General features: G+C 38.9%; 1 protein-coding gene across 1 annotated transcript in view; it reads left to right on the top strand.

Annotated features, from left to right (window-relative positions):
* The first annotated feature begins 11,853 nt into the window (after nucleotides 1-11,853).
* ANKFN1 (ankyrin repeat and fibronectin type III domain containing 1) overlaps nucleotides 11,854-22,706 on the top strand; it is a 53,351-nt gene continuing 42,498 nt past the window's right edge. Inside the window, exons 1-2 of the mRNA XM_042865267.1 lie at nucleotides 11,854-12,039; nucleotides 18,237-18,447. Of these exons, the coding sequence (XP_042721201.1) occupies nucleotides 11,854-12,039; nucleotides 18,237-18,447 (397 nt within the window). The remainder of the gene's footprint in view (nucleotides 12,040-18,236; nucleotides 18,448-22,706) is intronic.

The following is a 22,706-nucleotide window of genomic DNA, read 5'->3' as shown; positions in this document are numbered from 1 at the left end:
CACCATATTATCAGAACTTAGAAGCAGCTTTCTACATTTGAACAGCTGACTGACAATACAAAACAGCAGCAGCTCCGTACTGCTCAAGAAGGTTAGCAGCAGTGTGTCTCTTGTCATTGAGCTGTTTTAGCCGATGAATTGAAAATGGAAAGCTTGCACCTCCAATATGGAGCGAGGGGAATATTGCTTAGAGCTGGGGAACTTAGAGAAGACTCATCTCACTTTAAAGTTTCAACTCACTTTTCATGGGGGCTGTATAAGTGATTCCAAGTAGAAGTAACCAGTTGGAAAAATTATCAGAAGTTCTGGTTTTAATGCTGCATAACTACATGACTACGTTATTTTTTGAGAACATATTAGAACTATTTGGAAGTCTATAAAAACATAAGGCTTTTTTTTCTATTACTTTCTTGTATTAGAATTTCTCTTCTGAAATACAAATAGAGGCAAAATGAGGCAGTCTTTCTGTGGGCTGGTCTGTGAAGTTTATACCTGTTTTTCCCCCACTGCTAGAACTAGAACTACCACAGTAATTCCACCCAGGACAGAAGACTGTGCTAGTACTAAAGTGAGTGTGCAAGCATGTACAAATTCTCCAATGCCTATTGTAGAAGGGGTTATTTCAATCTGGAATGCTGCTTTTAAAAAGAAATAATAGTGATTTCTTTTCCTTTCCATGATTGCCTATTACCTATGATTCAAAATTGAAGTAGTTCTTATCAACCTGAGTTTTGTTCTCTGTAGTTGAATATTTCTTTCAGGAAATAGAAAACCCACTTTAATTGCACTGAACAGTGCGCAGTAACACAACCCATGCTAGCAATTCTAAGGCAGAATCTTACATGATTCGCATTTAATGCTGCCAAAATAATCAGTTCTACCTTTTGTTTTTCAGCAAAGTTCTTTTCAGAAGAGACAAATTCATCCTTCATACCAATAGTGGATATTTTTCAGTCTGTTTTGAATTGATCCTTAATGTAAAAACTTATGCATGTAGTTTTACTATAGAGGCACTCAAATAGATGATATTCATCCAGCGTATTAGAGCACAAGATTTTCTGTTAGGGGACTGAGTAAAACTCTTCCCACAAAGAATCTACTAGCACGCAAATCACGATGATCTAAGTGTCCCAGTTACCTTTGGGTTAGATGTACTGCAGATCCTTAGCTGAGAGAAGGACGCTGGGAGGTTCCTAGCAGCGAGGCGGCTGTAATCATTTGAAACTGGTGCTGCTGTTTGGGTTTCTTGAACCTTCTGTTTGCTCTTGACTTCCTCCTATGCAACAGCCCTAGCTGCTGTACAGAGTCGGTTTCATCAGAGCCTATCTGTAAATGTGAATACAGATTCAGTGCAGGTACTGGGCCAGAATCCTGTCTTCAGAGATACCGACTGTATTCTCAGCTGCAGTTGTTCTAAACATCTGCATTGTATGGACTGCAGAATTCTCTTGTCTGCTATTTAATATTTCATTTGACCTGGGCATGTGCCTGTAGGAGAGGCTGACTGCACTGCTATATGAGAGATCACCTCTGTGCAGGTTTGCGTGCCTCTTGTGCACATGTTCAGTGTATGTGCATTTCACAGATAACATGTTCCTGGTTTTATAAAAATAATGCAGAGAAAAGGTACTCACTGAGTGTTCACATTGTGTGCATTCAGTTAATTTCTCCTTGTAACACCTCATAATTTTTCTGAACAGAGGTTCATTAATCATTCCAAATTGTATAGAAGTTTGTGTGATAGCTGTAAGACCACCAAACTCTGACCCTGGAGGAAATGAATTCCTAAAGGTGAAAAGCAAGTGTTTTCATTATTAAGCCAGCTAAGCTGCCTGCTTTTGCAAATATTTATTAACTCTATTCAGATGAAGTCAGATTAGCACTGCTGGCTGCAGAGAATGTTGTTTCATTGGATCACAAGTGCTTGTTTTCAAATCAATATTCAGTCCTTTAACACAATGGTGAATTATTCTCTCCATCTGTCTCCTGTGACAACGCTAACTAATGTAATATCTGGATGGTGATGTACTTTTGTAAGTGAAGTACTTCACTTATAATAAAAGAGCTGTTATTTATAGCAGCTTGTTTTTTCTACACTTTCTGAAGTCAACTTCTAATGTTCTTTTCTGCTTGCTCCATGTACCTGGGATGTTAGTGAACACATAGCTGACAAAACTTTCCTGGTACTGTAAATTTGTACGATAAGTGAGGTTGGTGTCACAAAGGCTTTCCAAAACTGCATCCCTGTAGTCTGGGGCATCACATTTTAATACGAGTTGAAGAATGAAAGTACTTTGAAGTGAGATCCAGCAGGGGACTGTACCAGCTCAAAGTGGGACTTGGAGCAGGCTGTGCTGGCTCTGTTACGTGGAGTGTATCCTGGCACTTGTGAGAGTCAGCAGAGCAGAGTGCTTTTCTGCCCCTACATTAGGCAGCATTGTTCTTTCTCATGGGAGGATGAAGGAGAATGTGGATAATAAACCCAAGAATCTTGTGGGCTGAATCAGATTTTTTGTTTGAACCACTAGAAAATAGGGTAATGGCTTGCTGCAACCTGCCACAGAGGGTGAAAAGTAGCATTTTATTTCAGATTCGTTTCTCCCATTTGTTGCTGGTGGATGCACTCACTGGGATGTGAGGAAGATGGAGGAATGGAAGGGGAAGCTGTGAACCAAATGCATCCTAAGTATGTGGTCACTGGAAAGTGATGATCGCTTCTGTTCTGGTTTGTGATAGTAGAGGTTTGATTCATGTGGGAATGCAGTGAGGACTAGTAATAATACATATTGCTTACTGAGAGGCTGACATAAATAACTGAAAGGAAACAGATCGGTCGGTTTTAGGTCTTAAGAAAAGCGATGAGAGGATATTTTCATGAACTGCTATGCTAACTGCAACATATTCCAAAAGCCACCACTGCAATAAAAAAGTAATGATATTTGGCAGAATATGTTACAGATCTCCTAAATTCTATACAGAAAAGACTTGGTTGTGTTTCCTGTCTTTTTATTTTACTTTTACTGAACTGCTGGACTTCAGGAAAGAGCAGTCACGTATTCTGAGCTCCGTCACTTATTTTGCTGTGCCTTGTACCCCACGTGAAGTAAACATAATAGCATGTCCTTGTCTCTGTAAATTCTAGCAAATGTTTAACAAGTACTCTTTTATGTGCATGTAAATTGCCTCTGTAGTAACCCTTAAATCTTCATGATTTGAAAGCTAGCATAAATGCTCAGCAAAAAATGAATGTTTTAAATGTTCATTTCAACTCAATGTGAAATAGAATTGTGCTGGGAAGCTTGGAGTTACTTCACAGCAATCATTTCTATTCTGTTTAGGTTTTTGTATTGCTCCTGTGAGACGCTGGTTTGGAACTCCAGAGTTATTTTCATTTTAGCTAAAATGTAAATGAACAGTCACTTCAGACCGAATGATTGCGGTATGAATTCTGGCCTGTGCAAAACTATCACAGCCAGTGAGTGCAAAGTTTCTGTTGCAGAGATGACCCAGGGGGGTATTCACAAAAGCTGGCCCAGTGAGGCAGATCTGCTTGTGGTTCTTTGTCTGATAGTGCAGAGAAATAGGCTCTTATTTTGGATTGTTATCTAGAATAGTCTGTCTCTGTCACAACCCTGAAGGACTGTTCTCCCTAGGTAAATGTTCAGCTTTGAGAACAGTCCTGCTGTGCCTTCTCCTCATCCTCTGTGTCAAAGGCTTTTCTGAAATGGTACCTTATTGTTGTTTTGAAATGTCCAATTCTGTTGCAATAAAATACTTGTTAGAGATCGTTGCCCCTAAACGGATTTGTGCTTTCATCAGGACAAAAAAGCTGCTCTTCATCTGTTTGGGGTAATAAACAGAGTTTGGGGTTCACAGAGTAGTAGGAGGTTATTCTGTTATCAAAGTTGCTTCTTTGCTCAGTGTGAAAAATATTGACTCTTCTGTAAGTGTGTGTCAGACACCACGTTCAGCTTCGTAATGAATGCTCTTATACATCAAGATTTGGAGAACAAGGATTAGAGCTTATTCTGAAGATGCATGTTAATTATTAGATTGTTAATCATTGTAATCACATGAAAGTTGAAAGGAAACCTGTCTGTATATTTTAAGTACCTTTTGGTCTCTCCAGAGGCAGTATCTCAGCTTGTTCTGGTCTTTGGAAGGAGTGCCTTTTCATATTGGGGAAAAAAATTCTCAGGAATTGTGCGTGTCTGCCTCTGTTCAGCTTTGCTCTATGCTCAATTTTGGTGAATCCTACTCTTTCTTTATCCATTCCTAATCTAGAAATTGCTGGCTATGAAAAGCTTGTTAATTTCTGTTTGTGAAGTGCTCTGCTTTAACTTGAATTAAATGCAGTGCAGCTGGGAGTAGTCATGGCCAAACAATACATGGCATAAATTATCTCTATATGGAGTGATAGCATAATCAACTGGAGACTGACAAAGCATCAGTTGTGCTGTTGTTGCTGACATCTTCATTATTTCTGTGATATTCAGCTGGGTAATTTCCAAAGAACAGCAGTATCTTCAAAGAACAGTATCTTCAGCTACGCCTAATGGCCTGTGTGTACTTTTATAAGCTTTATGAAGACTGAATTTTAGTTCTTTTCCTAATATGGAGAACAATTGCAGGAACCATCAGCAAAAGGCGCTGTGATCTATGCTGGTTTTGCAATAGGACAGCAGCTCCCTTAAGCCATGTTAGAGAGCAGCTCTTGGATGTGTGCGGATCCTTCAGGCAACAGCAGCTGCTCTTTGAGTCCTGGTCTCAAAGTAGGTACATCTCTAAGGATCTGATGGACTCTTTATGCTAACGTATCTTTGTTTATCTTAACTCAGACTCAAATGATCGTGGTTGACTTAAGTGCTTTGTAGCTCAAAAACCTCAAGCCTCGTTCTGTACCACTGCAGCCAGGATGGAAGTGTTTCAGAAATTTTCCAGTTAAAGAGACCACAGAAAAAACCAACACCATGGCATCTTTAAAGAATCCTGACCAACTGGTTCTGGTTTCTTTCTAGTTCACCTGAAAAACAAGCAATCCTGGTCCTTGTTTCCAAGGTGCTGCTGCCATGTTGGCTGCCCCAAAGCTGGAGGACTCCTCTCCTCCACAGCCCATCCTGTAGAAGCCGGAGTCTGCAGGGCTCGGCCTGTGGGATCTGCCAGGAGCAGCCCTGCAACAGTGCTCAGCTGTGCTGAAATCCAGGTTGGGTTGCAAGGGCTCTAGATCAGGAACCACGGCTGAGGCAGGAAGCCTGGAGGAGCTGGGGCTGCCAAGCTCCGCTGCTTTCAGTCGCTTACATCATGGGTGTCTCAAATATTTCAAAACGCTGGGGGAAAATTATTTCATTGGGAAATTTTCTAAGGTTAGTCCAAACACAATTATTTTTTCTTCACTCACAATTTCAGAATTTCTTGAGTTTGATCACATCTGTGACTGATGAACTGGGAAATATTTGTCTTTTTTATGAATATACTGAATACTTCTGTGTCTCTGAGGATGATGGGTTATTTGCTATGGATTTGGATCAAGAACGTTGGCTAAAGAAACTAGTGAAAAAGTAAGACTCAGATCAATGTCCTTGAGGAAACACAAGAAACCAGGGAATAGGACAGAGAATTAACAAATTGGCAAAAGAGTAAGTGTGAAAGATGATAGGTAAACATGGAGCCAGGGAGGCAGAAATTGCCAAAACCAGAGCTGGAATTTACTACAGTAGTTTATATATATATGAAAGATTGAAGGAAAGAATACGTGAAGAAGCAGAGCAAGATGCGTTTATTGGCCTGTTTGGAGGATGGGAGGTTATCCTTCCCACTGTATTCCTTCGGTTGCATGGAGGAGGGATGCAGATATCCTCAGTATTTAATTTCAAGAGCACTTCAGCCACCTTCCTTGTCACAGATCTCTGACAGGAGAGGACAGACAGATGCCAGGCAGAGCAGGCCTGGCTGCGTTGCACGCGGAGGGAGGAGGTGATGATCCCCGTGCCAGGCAGCCGGCCTGCCCGGCTCTAACGCATGACCCCACATGGAGATGTGAACCAGAACTGATGATGGAGGTTTATTAACAGCCTGAAACACAGCGTTGTCGTTAAAGATGATAACAGTTTTTCCATTGAGTGACTGGAAGTAAAATCAAGCTTCATGCGAAGCTTTAAAAGTCCAAATGTTTGAGTGCGTTTCTCAGCTCTTCCCGCACGGCTGCTGGGTCTGCTGGGTGTCTCTCAGCAGCTCCGTGGAGCAGAAGCACAGGGTGACAAGAAGGGAGAGACGTTGCACGCTGTGCAGGGAGATGTGTTCCGACTGAAATACCGCCTGCAGCAAACAGGGCAGCGTTTGCTTGGGACAATGCGAAACCGTGCGTGGCTGCTGTGGACACATCAGGCGTCGGAAGAACTGGGTGAATGCTGCCACCTATTGATTGACGCCATGCAAAGGAGCGCCGCCCAGCCGCCCTGAGCCTTTGTACACAACTGGCTGCGGTTTTATCATCTTCCACGGGAAAACATCCTCCCTCATTCCAGAAGTGTCACCTGGACCCAGAAGAAACAAACAACTCGCTAAATGGAATTATTGGCCAATAAAACGTACTGCTGCTAAAAATATCTATTGTGCGTAAAGCTGAGATTAATCCAGAGTAAATATTTTGGTAAACGTGTCAGTTAAGAGGCCACCCAAACTGGCTGATTTACATGAAACGTATTTCTAAACTCGCATCTTTGTAATAATATACAGACTTTGTGATGTAATAATAATAATAGCTTCTGGAATTGGCTCCTGCTGTGTGCTACAGGTAAGTGAGCTTCTGGAGATCAAACATGGAATGCAAGTTGGTCACAACAGGTTGTTCAAAGAAGTAGTTTCAGTACAACAAACAAAACTTTCTGCTCAGCTGTAAATATTCAGTATTTACATATGAAATATAGATAAGTGGAATAATAGATGGCTGACATTTCAGTCGTCTCACGGACTCACTGAAGGCCGTGCTCACGTGGGTTTCTGTGCAGGATCAGACAAACAGGTCTGCTTGTGTGTGTTTTATCACAAGCACAGCGTTTTGTTGTCTGTGAGTCTTTGAGGCTTTTCCATTTCCAGAATGAAGTGTAGGTGTGCACTGGACTTGCACACCATCATCGCTTTTGGTAATTAGTTTCATGTTTCATCATTTGGTAGACTTATGTTTACCTCCCTTACCTTACTGAGTGTTTTTTGCCTTTTGTCTTTTGAACAGTTTAAGAGTGAACTTAAATCTCTATGACAAGAAGATTAGTGGTAATGTTTTCTTGGTATATACAAACTAATTATCTTTTAAAGAACTAGCTGGGGCAAGAAAATGTGGGTTTTTTTTGTTAAAAAGAAATCAGTTCTATTAAACAGTATTTGAGTAGCAATAGAGAAGTACTAAGAGCCTTAAAAATAGAAAAGGCAATTGCAAAAGGTCTGCTTTCCATGAAGCTGGAAGCAGCACAGGAGAGAAAGGGAGGAGTGTTGGTATACAATGAGAAACTGCTATAAAGACTTCAAGAATATATTAGTTCTAGTAAAATAACTTTAGCTTTTTGTACTGAAAACAGCTGGAAAGTGAGAATTCCCTCATGAGAATATTCCATAAATGGGTCTATGGGGACCTAAAAACTTTATCACAGATTTTGCCACAGAAGAAGCATCCCTGTTCGGGACAGCATTGAAAACAGAATTTTTATGCTTGTGTGTAAGTAATTTTACTTAGTGCTCATAAATTTCGGATTTTCAGCATGGTTTTTTCCTTATAGAATCCCAGTGTTAAAGAGGTATTTGGTGGTTTTCGAAAGATTTCCAATCTGTCTCCTGTTGGCAAGGAGCAGTGAGCTCAGTCAGCTGTCTGCAGCCTGCTGAGTAACGATCCTCCAGCACTGCAGGGTGGGAGGGAATCCTGCACACGTACAGCTTGGGATTTCCACGGCACAGAAAGGAAATGCTGCGTGATGTGTATTTTCAGAGTGCTCTGTAAGTCTCAGTTGCAACAAAGCATTCAGGTATTTGAATTTGATATCCACGTCAGAAGTCTTTGAAGTGCATCTGTGCATGTTTGCATATACTTACAAAGAGGGACAAAATACACACTGAGAAAATGTATCCCTAAAAAAAAAAAAAAAAAAGAGGGTTGGAGCATATCCACACCAACTTTTAAAGTATAGAATAGAAAGTATATATAGAATAGCATAGAACAGAAAGTATAGAATAGAATAGCATAGAATAGAAAGTATACAAGTCTCGTGACAGATGAGTGCCAGGCCTAGGGCTAGGTTTTATCTTCAGCTGTTTCTGCAAATGGATGCTATTTGGAATGAAGTTCAGAACCTTTATCTGAGGCTTTCAAGTGTGGGAGAACGCTTCCAACATTTTCCAAAATCAAGCAGCACATCTGAATAAAATCAGTGATTTTTTATTTTTATTTTGTTAATGTAGCAGTGGCTCCAGTACCCTTTAAAAGCAATTTGAAAAAGTAACTAACAGTAACAAAAAAACCCACTGACTGCTCCCCCCACCGCTCCTGTAGATACAAACAGTTATTTGCTATGACAGACCCAGAAATGAGTGTCTCATTTTTTCTCATGCCAGATGTTCAACAGGACCATTCCTATTCATGACCCAGTGCACTGTTCAGGAAGACTAACGATTTCATAAACTGCTGCTTAGTTTTGTTTGTCACTTCCGTTGTTATTAGATATCTATGGCTGTTCTATGGCTATTCCTTACTATGCATTGTGGATTTCTATGGGATCCAGTGTTAATCCCATTTGCCCTTTAGTAAAAAAAACAATAATAACACACGCACAGTTTGAAATATCACTGTTTTCCTATTTTGGAAGCTAGTAGAGCAGATATGAACACTACAGGATCTCTTTTTGCTGAAATGAAGGCGTCAGTAAAATATGTTTTTTCTTATTCACCTAGACATCATTTTTAAACATAATCTTCTTCGGCTGGGGGCTTTCAAATGATCTTGCATATGTCCCATAGCTATGGATATGGTTGCTGCTTTTGTTGCTATGATTGCAGACAGCTGTAGTGGCTGCCTACCTGAAGATAGAAGAAACAATACATCACATGCAACATGCATTACTGAACAGAGTGTAGGACTGGGGTTCTTTTTTTCTCCTTTCATTGATTGAACATAAAACTAACTGCTTTCCAATGGCTGTTAATGCCTTTTTGGTCATATTTTATGGCAACTTAATGACAACTGCAGTTTTGTTTACTCTGGCAGTAATTATTTGTTGTGCTTTCATGCTGTGCTGCTGATCAATTTTAAGGAATTCAGCAAGCTAAAAGCAGAGAGAGGTCATGGCATCTTTGACTGGAAGCAAAAGCTTTAGGTGTTCATCATAGAGTCAAGGCACCAAATGTGATATGACCTGTGATGCAAAACTGTTTGCTTTAAATCCTGTTTTAGTCTGAGATCTTATCAGTCAATTTGGATTTTAGTAATAGCCATTAATAATCTTTTCATTTCTGATCATTCATGCAGTGTAAGGAAGAGGTTTATCATTCTGCCCAGAGGCTGAACCAGCAAAGACAGCAAAGCCAATGTGATTCATACAGTGAAGATAGTGGCAATTACCACCAACTTGATCACGTTTTGCCTTGAACAGCTGGTAAGTCAAGTTCAGTTTTCATCATATATATTCTTAATTATTAGTTCAAGTATAAAATTGTTTAATGAACATATTTAAGAGCATGTAAAGTGCAGAATGGTATCTTAGCTTTGGTTTTCCTAAGATCTGAAGTTAATTCTTTTACAGCTATGCTGTGTCCTAGCTTACCTGTAGATACAGTGCAGCAGTTTGTGCCACATAGAACATAATGTATAATTTAGGTATTTTTTTTTGCTCTGAAATATGATTTTGAAAGGACATGGATGTCCTAAGAGGACATTATGTCAGTATTTACCAATCCCCCCCAAATGCTTTTACAAGGATAACATTTTTATTTGACCTTTGAAGCACCCTGCTGTTAGGGAATAAAAGGTTACTTCAGTGCTTTGATGTGAAAGCAGAAATCAGATCACAAAGAACAAGCTACAGTACGTGCAGTGAGAATGTGCGTATGAAGACTTCTGCCACTGGTCTGGTTAATGCTATACCAGAGTTGTAGTCACAAAGATGAGGTGTGTGTTAGTGGTTAATTCCAGGGTAGTTTCCCCAGAGATTCAGGTTATTTATTATTGGAACCATTGCCATAAGCTTTTTTTTTTAATTCTTGGAAATGCAAAAATCACACTGAAGGGCTGCTGCTGTTTTTACCCTGGTCAGTTCTGCCCTTTTCCAAGAAACAGTGCAATGTGCTTGTTGTAGTTTGTGACTTGCTATAAGAATGCTAGTAAGATCACTCAGGGCTGCTCTGAACCGTGCTGAGATCTCCTTACTTGTTTCATTTTGACCTATGCTGGGTATGTGCAGAGGTGTCCATACGTAAAAATCTCCACTGGGTCCATTCTGGACATCACCTGTTTCTAAACTTTTAGTCTGGGATATGCTGTAACAATATTAGTTGTCCCAGTGATGTTTCAGGTCTAGCATCTTTCAATGAGAGTTGTTACTTCAGACTGCACAGTGTAAAATCCAAACCCACGCCTGATGGGTGATGTGAGGACAGTGTCCTCATATTGGAGCAGGGGGCACAAATGACCTGAATTTGGAGCCTTAACTTACTCTTACAAAATGGCTTACATCTATAAAAATGAAATGCTGGTGTTCAGTGAAAAAGCAACAGAATTATGTAAGTTGATCTTTGTTTTTGTTATTACTTATTTTTGCCTGATCCTATTTCCATTGGTCCCTTAGGAGTCATTTTAACAGCTTACTAAGATCCCCTTACAGAGGTTTTCTAGACTATGCAGCTTGCATTTACCTTTCATTTTTTTCATTTCATGCCTTGTATGTGATTTGAAAACATGTGAAGTATGATGATCTTCAGTACTGTTTTGCATCTCACTGGTCAAAAATGCAGATAATTTGCTTTAGATAATTCCAGCAGTTGCTTTGTTTCCCTGCATTTGTTCCACACATTGTTACAGTGTTCTGATAGTGTCAGCATACAGAAAACAAACACACATTTGTATTTTTTGAGTCATTTCTGATGCACTGATTCTGTGTGGATAGCAAAGATGCCATCTGTTGTATTGTTGGATAGCTGCATTTTCTACAGAATTTAGTTTCTCCTTAGATTTGCTGGTTCCTAATGGAAGAAAAACTTGAGATTTTAGAGAGGACTGATAAAGGCATAAGTTATGTTGACTTTAATAACAGGTATTTTTTGTTTGGTTTTAGTAATACCACGGTAGGTTTGAGAAGTCCTATTAAGTGGATAAAGCTAATTTATTTAATGTAAACTTATTAAAGGTCTACACAGCTTCTCAGTAAGTTTCCCATTTGGCCTACAGGCTTAATGAAGCTTGGAACCTCTCCATAATGTAATATCATGACAGTTGGATGTACTGAATCTGCTGCTTTTGGTATGAAAACAAAATCCCAAAGCAAACACAGTGAAATATGCTAAGCTAGGATTGAATTAAGTGTTGGTTGGATCTACTTGTGTTTTTCTTGTCCTCTTCTTTATGATATTAGGGTTTGTACAGTGAATGCAAATTGTTCTCTCTCATGAGTTTACTATTACCTGAGTGGTATTTGGAATCAAATGGCTTTGGAATACCGAAAATTTCTTTATAAACATACTTAAAACTGTGCATGAAAGGGATTTTTGCCATAGAAGTCTTGCAATATATTCCAATGATACAGTTCTGATCAATGGTAGTGTAAGAAAACCTCGTTGAGCAGCTGTTGTTTTTCTTCTAGAAACCACTAGGTGAAAATGACACAGCAAATGCAGAATTTAAGTCTCCTCCAGAGTAAAAAGAACAGTATGCCATCTTCTCCAAATGCTGCAAAGCGATTGTATCGGAACCTGTCAGAGAAGCTGAAGGGGAGCCACACGTCCTTTGATGAAGCATATTTCCGAGCGCGCTCGGACCGGCTCAGTCTCCGTAAGACCTCGATGGTAAATACCTGACATTTTTCAGCTTGTCAGTTCCCTCCCTATAAATCTGTGTGCTTTTCATCATCACAATTCATCTGTTCCCTGACCAATATTCCCTGCTGTATATTCTTTTCAAGCTTAAATCTGTTTTTGATTCTATGTCAAAATACAGTCTGACCTTCTTGAAGGCCAAAGCAACGTACAGTGATGTTGCTTTATCTTAGGAGTAAGATCTTAACTTAGCATTAAGGTTGGTCAGAGACTGTGATGAAGGTCTCTAGATAAGACTGTAAAAAGATTACATAGGAAGCAGTGTAGCCTGGGTGCTCTACACCATACAGAACAGAGCCAGGCATTCTAGTGCTAGAACAGGAAAGCATGTTTGTCTCCACTGGGCTTAGTACTCACAAGTGCTCCTACTTGTGCCAGAGCTGGTGAAGCTGAACAACCTACAGCATATGCATTTTGAAGAATGGGATGTCTGTGAAGTAATAACAGCGTAAGCTCAGTGCATAACAGAATCTTTTATATTTGCTGGAGGAAAATAAATCTGCTGTTGATATTGCCATTTAAAAAAAATAATCCTCTTTTCCATAAGTAGGAACACATCTGTCATCTTCTCTTCTGAAAGATTTTGAGGGAGATCCTCTCCACTTATGAATAGTAGTGACATAGGACATGTGTGCAAATGTGCCAGAAGTCACATCTTGGAGCCATTACTCTGATGTACTAAAGCAGATGCTTTATCTTCTGACCAGTGCATCTCTAAATATACATTTCTAATTACATGTTCCTTCAAATATGTATTCCCCTGTCATGTTTAGGTGATGAGAAATGGCAAATGAAGATAGCCCAAAGTCTGAGGAGCAATGCACTGTTGAGGCCTCAATCTGCTATCCACAGAGCTATTTACTTATGGTCCCACTTACCTCCCTTTTCAGTGCAGATCTATCAGGCTGTGATTGAATAGTGCCTATTGAATCAATTTAATGAGGAGAATCAATTTTACACTGTTATATTGATGGTTTAATGCAATAGAGACTTCAGCTAACTTTTTCACCACAAGCACTACACTACTGTGTGAGTGATGCAGCTTTTGTCACTGCAGACCTACCGTGAGTGTAAGCATCTCTGGATATTACCAGCTGGTGTCCACAAGAGTCAGTGAATAAATTCCCACTGGACTTAAAAGGTTTTGGGACCCTTTCTGTCTGTTATGCCTGGTTTTTTTCAGTTTTCCCTAGAAATAAATGGCAAGCAAACCACCAGTTAAGGGCTGGAAATATTCCAGGTAGCTAGCTGATGTATTTTCTAATCATTGAATTTCTGTGGTACAGAGGTAAGTCAGTGACTAAAAGCATGTCTCCAGACAAGTGAGTAACATTTGTTAGAATTTGATGATTCTTTTTTTCCCCAGTTTTGGCTGGTGAAGAGTTTTCTTTCCATTCTCTCTTACTGTGCAACACTTTCCATTCAGTAAATTGTTGTCTTGCTGCAGACATAGCAATGTCCCAAAATAGCTTTATTCTTGAACTCATGTTTATCAAAACAAGTCTTTGCAGAAACTACTTTAATGTTTTTTTCCAACTCCAGTAGCACATAGTAGACTTTTTCAGGCTAACCTAGAGCAAATATCTTGAAAGGGGTACTTCATTTTAATTAAGCTACGTAAGATTGCATTTCTAAACACTAACAGCCCTGAATCACTTACTGGAACATGGTTATTACTTACTGCAAAGCAATACTGTAGTTCTTTTCAGTATATATATTTGTGCACTGGTGTAACACCTAAATAAATTAATCACATAGCACAGCTGCCTAGCTAACGATGAGAGGCTGCAAGTCCGCATCAAGGAAAAAGACATGTCTCTAAACCTTACCTGATCATTGTAAATGGGATTGAGTTTCTCTTTGAATTCAGTGACTTTGTCTAATCAGAGAGGAATAGAAATATCTAGCAAATGAAAATGAAGGCAGAAATCAGAAGGGTCTTGTTAATATTAGTGACAATTTGATTGAAACTGAACACGTGCTTCTAACAACAGTACATCTTACCCCCATCTGAGGTTCTTAGCCCTGAACTGCAAACATCTGAACAATGCTGCGATTCTAGAGTCACTTATATAAGAATACAATCAGCTTTACTGCAGCAGAGAACAATATAATATTCAAGTATATTCCTATTTTCTATGTGAAAGCAAATAGTTGTGGAAAAGTTGGTCAGGAGCACAGAACATTTTCTGGGCTTGGAAAGCCGGGCTCAGTGCAGGCTTTCAAATGGGACAATTATTAGCATGGCTGAAAATGTGGTAGTTATTTCACTGTCTCACCAGGGTGTTTTTTTGAGTGAAATAAGTCTGTTATGGTTAGATGCACGCTACTGTGTGGATGAGGGATACATACATGCCTATTTGGAAATGTCATATCATAATTCCATGTTTTTACAATCTCTGAAGTTACAAGAAACGCCAACATATTTCAGACTAATGGTTGTGTCTGAATTGTTCATTTGGAAGACCTGATATTTACAATTTGGTCTGAAAATTATTTGGATTGGAAGAAGTAGGTTATAAACTTAATGCTCTGTTTAAACGAGTGCAACTTTTTCAATTCGATTTCTAATGAAATGAAGAAATAGCAATTTGGTTGTATTTTTTTTCATTTTTGGTGGAATGTTTGTGCCAGTAGATTCCCTGGCCAGAGCATTTATCAGGAACTAACTTAAGCATGTGCTTATATTTTGTACGGCAAATGACTTCAGGAGAAAACTTCAGAAATACTTTAGGTATTTGGGTTGGCAAGTGAAAATCTGATGATGCATTTTTAAAGACATCTATGCAGGTTTAAGTCTTGACAATGAATCCAACAATAACAAGTCAAATCAAAGTTTGGAAAATAATTCTACAGGAATTGTTCAGGTAGGTAAAATCTTTTGTCAGAGTACGTATCTGTGCTTGGAAAAGGGCCAAATGCTTCTGTCAGCCACATCACAGTTAATTTCAGCTGCAATACTGAATGCAGGCATCTTCCTTATTATGTAACAGGTCTTTTTGTTCGTTCTTATGTAATGCAAGAAATTTCTGCTATGCAGTACAGACTGATGGAGTTTCACGCAGAATTGGAATTAAAGCTCAGTAATGGTCTGCAGCCCTTTCGGTGGCATTCTACAGATGATAATTCACTGAACCTTTCTGCACAATCACGAGGCCAATGAAAAGAGGGGACTATTTTGATTTAAGAAAGAAATGGAAACAGTGCACATACCCAGAGCCACAGAAGTGAAAATCTGAATGGAGAAATACCTAGTTTCCTGTTCTGAATCCGTACCACAAGTCTGTCACTGATTAATACAACCAGCTCTGCCTTTCTTTTCTGCTCCCCAAGTGATTGCCAGTGTTTCTTCAAATGAACTTAAGGAATAGAAATGAGGTCTAATGTAGTCATTCTGTTTAGTTCAACTAATCACCTTTGTAATAAGCTCTTTATGAATTAACTGTTAAGTAAGTTCATTTTCTGTGATCACTTACAAGAGCAATTTGTTCTTGCTTATTTTCTGATTGCATGAGCATGGAGATGCTTCTGAAGCATAATTCCATTTATTTCTTTAAATAGCAGCACAGGGGAAGTTCCAAAGTAAGTAGGAAAAGAATTTGAAATGAGTTTAAGCTGAGATGAAACTAATGTCTTTTATAAAGTAGATAAAATATATTAACCATTTCACCAAAAATACCTACTTTTCCAATCAGTCATGTGAAAAACAATCTTCCATTTCACAGTTACTCGACTGAAATAATGACATTTCAAAAATCTAAAGAGCATGGCCTTTTTACTTCAATCAATGCACTGTTTATGGTAATTCTGAGTCCATAGTACAGTGATGTGCAGCTGTTAAATGTAGAGAATTGACTTGAGTGGGAGTCGATGCCATTTAGCACGTGTAGAATAGCACAATTAATTAAAATATTTTGTAATTAAATTAAACTAAGCCTCTTTTGGTTTCTAGCTAGTGCACCTCATCTCTTTGGACTGGGGGGAAAACACCAGAATATGGCTAAGATGTGTCATCTTGGAGCAGATTTGTGGACTACTGGAATAAAAGAAAACATTTCTGCATTGCAGTAACAATTTGTCATTTTTAACTTAAAATAATAGATATCTGACCTCCATTCCAACCTTCACTGGGGATGTAATGTATACCATCTAATGATGGTATACATCCTGAAGGACAATTTTTTTTTTCCCTTGAACAGAGGCATAAATAGAGAATAGATAAATTGAGCTGCTCACCATTTAGTTTATTCTCAGATTTTTCTCTTCCACCTAACACTGAAGTAGGATCCTGAGTATTTGACAGTAAAGTGACATATGAGTCCCAGAATCTAGAGAAGAATCTGAAAACAAGAACTTGATAGACACCCATTTTTTATGAAATGCTTGTGTAAGTATTGTCTTTTATTCTGCTTGGAAATCTACATATAAACTATTTCTCCAGAGTGAGTTATCTTTTCTATTCAATAGTCTGAGAGGTTTATTTCCAAGTCAGCACTGGATTTACTTTCTTGTTGCTCAGTTCATGTCATCCACATACAATCATCAAACTGAAGTATCTCATTTCTCTGTATTGGAAATCTGGGGTAACCTTTTGGTTCTGCTGATTCCTAATACTCAGCATTTTAAACTTCAAAGGCAACATAATCTTTGCAGTTTCTTAGTGTGATATGAATACTTTACATCCAAAGCAGTAGATGGAAAGATCTGTCAGGTCATACAATATTTGAAGAGATTTCTAAGTTTAAGCATAACTGAAAAGGCCAGATCAAGTTCCAGCTTGTAGCTGTGTACTCATGTTTTCAGAACCACTTGTAAACCATTAGTCTGTGTATTCTGGGAGGAAATGAAAGATGTTCAGCAGATCAGTGCTGTCAGAAAGTGGTGTTTCACTGAAGGCTTAGGCAAGGGTATTCCAAATTAAAAATGCATCTGTTAAAAAAGGAAACATAATTTTTCTTCTGTGGGTGAAATGTTGATGTCTAATCACAATGGAAGACAGCTTCAATTCACTGTTTAATTCATACAGTAACAAAAAAGTTGCTGTTTAATAGTCACTGTGTTTCTTCTATTGTGGGTTCTGGGATGCAGGAAACCAGTTTACATCCATCTGCATCACTTGATCTCTTACGTAAGCGTTTTTTAGTACGTCCTTTGGCACAGTATTTCTGCATAGACCTCAGTTCCATTATGAGACCACAAGCTGAGCCCTCCTTGCTTAGCTGGGCCTCTTGCTTCTACTGATTCATTCTTAAGAGGAAAAAAATAAATAATTGTGGCAAGAGGACACTGGGAAAGAATTTAAAGAATCCTGGCAAATACCATAATTACTGTAGGCTCTGGAAGGATGTTCTCATAACAGAAACCTTCAGACCATGCTATCCTCCTGCACCTCCTTCTCCCCCGCTCTATTAGGAAGTGAAAGCTGTTTGGGTTGTTGTTTGTTTGTTTCGTATTACACAGTTCTTTTACCTCCTTGACTTTGGTGAATAGAAAGTTTAGTGGCTCCTCCTGCTTGAGAGTTGGCATCACGTGTGCCCCTGATTTTTCTTACTTTTGAGCTCATGTTCTCTGCTGTTCAGACATGTCTTTTTCTGATCAAGCACAGTGGAGGATCAGTGCATTCAGTCTCATTTCTACATCTTTATTTAAGGGCTATATATTTCAAAGCTTCTTCTAGCTACAAGCTAAATACAAAAATATGAGCAGTGAGAAATGACTGAAATGTTGGAGTGAGCACGAGATCACACCACACCTGTGAAAGTTTCTCCCAGAATTGTTTTATTTGACTTCTGGTTAGTTGAGTTTGTACACCTGAGGTTTTTACTTCAAATTTTGAGAATGAAAAAGTAAGTAGTACAAGAACCTTTCAAAATCATAGTCTTTCATCCAGCCTCACATCAAAAACATACCCTGTTGCCCATATGGTCAATTTCAGGTCCAAAAAAGAATGATGGGTTTGAATCTCACCTGAAAGAGGCTCAAGCACGCAGGTCTAGAAGTAGAGCAAGCTCAGTTTTCCTGCAAACATCTTCCATGTTTCTAGCTGAACTTAGGATGGGAAGGTTCAGTATTTTATAGTAATGTCACAAAAGTCATTTCCATAATTTATTTCCTAAAGGTCAAACATTTTCAAGTTCTACTGAATTTCTGTTTTTGCTGGTACACAGAATTTCCAGTGCAATGAAGCTATGTTTGAGGCCGTAGAACAGCAAGATCTGGATGCTGTTCAGATCCTTCTCTATCAATACACACCAGAGGAACTGGACCTGAATACTCCAAACAGTGAAGGACTTACTCCTTTGGATATTGCTGTTTTAACTAACAACATCCCTATTGCTAGGACTCTTCTACATGTTGGGGCAAAAGAAAGCCCACACTGTAAGTATTCAGTTTGAATGTTTTTAGATAATTCTGTAATAATTAGGTTTGCTTTTGTTTGGGAAAATTAATTGTGTTACAAAATCTGACTTTTTTTTATCATGAAGCTGATTATACCTGAAATAGCTGCACAGTGCTGGAAGGATATTTGCAGAATTATCTCCTTGTTGAACGTGTGCTCAGCAGATAGTTTTTGTTCCCTATGTAAGGTAGAGTAAGTATGAATCCGATTGAACTTCTAACCTAATAAACAGTGAGGCAGCTGAGTTAATATCAATACTGAAAATAAATCTTCAAAAATATGGAAACAGGAATGGAGTGATCATGGTCTGAAACAGAGGTTGTCATTAAAAATGAAAAGAGTATGGGTATCTGGGCTATGGTGTGTTTTGGTTATTTTGATCTTGGTTATGCTGCCTTCAGAAGGCTGGTTGTGTTGAAATCTATCGTTTCCATTACTTCAGACTCCTGCTCCTATCTCCTTCTCTTCAAATAGCCTCGACGAGAGTTTCCAAGCTGTAGAGAAGCAGAGGATATCTGAGCACAAAGCAGACCTTCACACTTCACTGGAATGCTGTCACTGCTTATAACTGCGTATTGTAGTTATAGAACTATCCTTTGTATTCCTTCACGGGCATTTAAATGCACAATTTGTGGGCTGCAGGGTGACTTACCAAACCAATTAATCAACCGTAAACCATGACACAAACTCTGACGCCTTACTTATGTCTAAAAATACACCAATGTATGTGAATTTGTTTTAAACTGTCAATGCCTATATTTAGGACATTCCCAGCAAGGCTATAATGAGACTGTGTTTGAGGGGTTCGGCCACTGCAGACTCTGCCATTAATTTGAAGTTAGTTAAATTAACAACATTTAGTGCTGGCATGTCAATCTCAGTGCTGCAGGAAATTGCACCTTGAGGCTACTAACATTGCCAGTTTTTTCACTGGAGAGCGTGTGTGCATGTGTGTGTGTGCATGTTGAGTTTTTTTTGCCAGACCCTCAGTGTTGGTACACCTTTATTGCTTTTCTATGTCCACAGCACTTATATTATCATTTATTCTGGCCTCCTTTAACCTTCCCTGGAGATTTTTGCATAGTGTAGCTGCTCAGTGAAAAGATTTTTTTAGCTTTATATTTATTTGTTTATTTTTCTGTCATGGTTCATGACTGAGGCTTTAAAAAAAAGTGTGACAGCATTTAGAGTACATGATTGACTGCTGAAGCAACATTCATTAACCATGACAAATCTAGAGGAAAACACAGTCTTGAGTGTTCTAAACAGCAGTAAAAAAGACTAAACTAATTTTTCATTGACCTCATCTGTAAATAAATGCAGTCTGATGGCGAGCAGGGGCAATCATAAATTAGTATTCATTTCCTGTAATTAATGCAAACATGCCTATGAACACAGAGAATATGAATATATAACCACCTCATTTCCATTTCAAAATATACCCACCAAATTTCCACTTCACTTATCTTGATTTTTAGCTTTTCTGATTGAAATAATGGTCAAAATGTCCTCAGTAAAAAGCAGAGGGCTGTTTTGGTGTGTTTTATTTTTTAATTTTCAGCTTAATGATTTACAGTTGCTACTTAGGAACAAAATGCAAAAAAAAGTTATTTTCAGCACTTAAAACAAAAGTCTGCAGCAGTTTCCTGTGAGACTTTAATCTTGGGGAACAGACAGCAGTCACTTCCCCCCCCCCTTAGTGTTCCTGCTTTCTTTTCTGTACCTAACCAAGCCTTCTAGAATTAAACCCATTCTGTATGATATTAGGCCTGCAAGGATATGATTAGAACCCAGCAGGAGCATTTTCATTTCACTGTGGTGATCAATTGAGCAAGACTTTGCCGGGCTAAGTGGGAGGGGTGGGATTTCAAGGTAAGATTCTGACTCGTACCGATTTTGGGACAGGACACAAACATCTTTTAATCTGATTGTAAGCGGGTGCATGGCACAAACACACACTTGAGAAGCTGAGGTAAATGATTTCCCCACCGCAAGTGCACACAGGGAGCTTCTCACAGAGAGAACTCTTGTTCTTCTGCTATATTAGACATAGAGATCAAGTTGAAATTTCACTGCAGCATCAGTGCTGTAGGAGAGAGGATCTGAAGGACAGATAGCTTGCAGCTGCCTGGAATGGGCAGAACAGCAGATAAAAGAACAGAAAGTAAAACTCTGATCTCCTTTTCCACATGGACCTCAGGCTGTATAAATCTTAACAGGAGCCCAGCATTTCTTAAACATGAAGCAGGATCAGAAATTGCAGCATTTAGAATATTAATTTAGTGGGGAGGAAGCGAGACATTTGCTCTTGTCAAAGCCCACTGCATTATTAATCTTTTCAGTTGCTTTTGTTCGCATATTTGTGGTCTGGCTAGGTTTGTTCATGTGAACCTAAATATAAATAAGATTAAAATTTCCAACGACTGATTTGATACATTTCCAAGACCAGACAACTGTGGATCTGAATCGTGATGAAAGAGAGAGAGCCAGATCCTCAGTGAAATCTTGAACCAATGCCAGCCTACAATCACCTGAAGTTCTGGCACATAAAATCTCCTTTCTCAGTCCTGTTTTGCTATCAGATGTGTTGCACGCTTATTGTAGGCATGAAGCCAGGAAACTGTCACCTTTGGCCTCTCAGTAAACAGCCAGTTGTGAGGACCAGCAGATTCCAGTAAGCCTGGCCTCTTGATGTCCATACAAAGAATGATCAAACTTCAAGAGGGATGGCTACAGGCCAGCGTCTTAGAAACAGCCATTCTTCAAAAGCAACCTTTGGATGTCAGAGGTGCTGGGTAATTCTGCACTCTCCTCCTGTGGTTTTAAAGATTCCTTGTCAGTTTTCACATTATTGTGCAGCATTATACTTAGACTATGATAGGTTTCAATGGTGATACGGTTACACGAGACAAATGATAAAATTAAAATGAGGTTCAAACTGGATAAAGCAAACACCTTTTTCAATCACAGGTCAGTAAAGCAGTTGTACATATTGCTCAGAGAGCTTGTAAAGCTCCATCTCAAGAAGTTTTCCAGGCCAGATGGGTAATTCCTCAGAAACTTGGCCTGAACTTGCATCTTGTTTTCAACAAGAAGCTTGAACATTAAATTTTGAACAAGATAATTAGAAAGGCCCTTCCAACCCAATTTATCCTGTAATCCTATGATTCCAGTTTAGGAACTATACATTCATATGTGCATATATGATCACTCGTTATGATGTCAAAAGCCAGTCAGCCTTGGTCCCTTATGTCAGCTTCATGTTGTCAGAACCATATACTGCTCCTGGCTTATGCAAGTAAATGGTGGTGAAGCCTGTGCAACACTGCTGCTGTTCGTATTAAAAACACAGGCAGACTAGCAGGCTGGCTGTCCCTACACAGCAACACTCCATTATTGTTAAGAGGAGCATCTTGTGCCAATTCTAAATAAATGTGAATCCTTGTGAAGTGTTTTAAATAAATAAGGGGTTTTGTTTAGAACTGTCTCAAAGCTCGTCTGCAAAATCACCAGGCACCACAGAAAAGCTGCTTTCTGTGACTTCGGAATTTTTTTTCTTGTATGTTATTTCCTGTGGATTGAACATCAGATAAATTCTTGCACTGCTCAGATTAAACAGCTTTACAAATCCTATTTTCTAAACTGTTAATAGTTTGAACAATTTCAGGCTAAAAGCAGTTCTGAAAAATAGCATTTGATTCACTACATTTCTCTGTATCATCAAGGGCTGGTGTAGGGCAGTCTTGTGGACCTGGGCTAAGAATTTTAGTTTATATCCAATGTGGCTGTCATTTTTCACACTTATACAGCACACAGTATTTCATACAGGCAATTCATACTAATTAATGTTGAATTAAAATCATTCTGAGCACTTGAGACTAACAAAGTCTCCACGCGTCAAACAGCTCACGATCCGTCAGGTCTGTCAGAACTGATTACAGGCCGAAGTAAAGGGCAACACTGAGGCACAGAGATAACTGGAAAGAGAATCACTGTACTTCAGCTGTGGCCCTTAAACACAAAACTCTCATTCTTAACTTTGCCAGTTAGGTCTCTCTCCACTTGTAGAGATTTATATATTGTGTATTGTTTTTAGCTATAACCAACACCAGTTTCTTTCTTCCTGAGAGACATATGATGCATATGACATATGAAACATATGGTATTATGGCAAAGTAAGAGTTAGAGACCAATTTCTTTATTATTTTACTTCTTTTATAGTATTCTATCAACCTAA

The sequence above is a fragment of the Lagopus leucura genome, unplaced genomic scaffold, assembly GCF_019238085.1.
Source record: "Lagopus leucura isolate 7727_CA_CO unplaced genomic scaffold, USGS_WTPT01 Super-Scaffold_797, whole genome shotgun sequence".
NCBI lineage: Eukaryota > Metazoa > Chordata > Aves > Galliformes > Phasianidae > Lagopus > Lagopus leucura.
The sequence above is the reverse complement of the archived record's forward strand: the minus strand, read 5'-3'. Positions and strand labels throughout refer to the sequence as shown.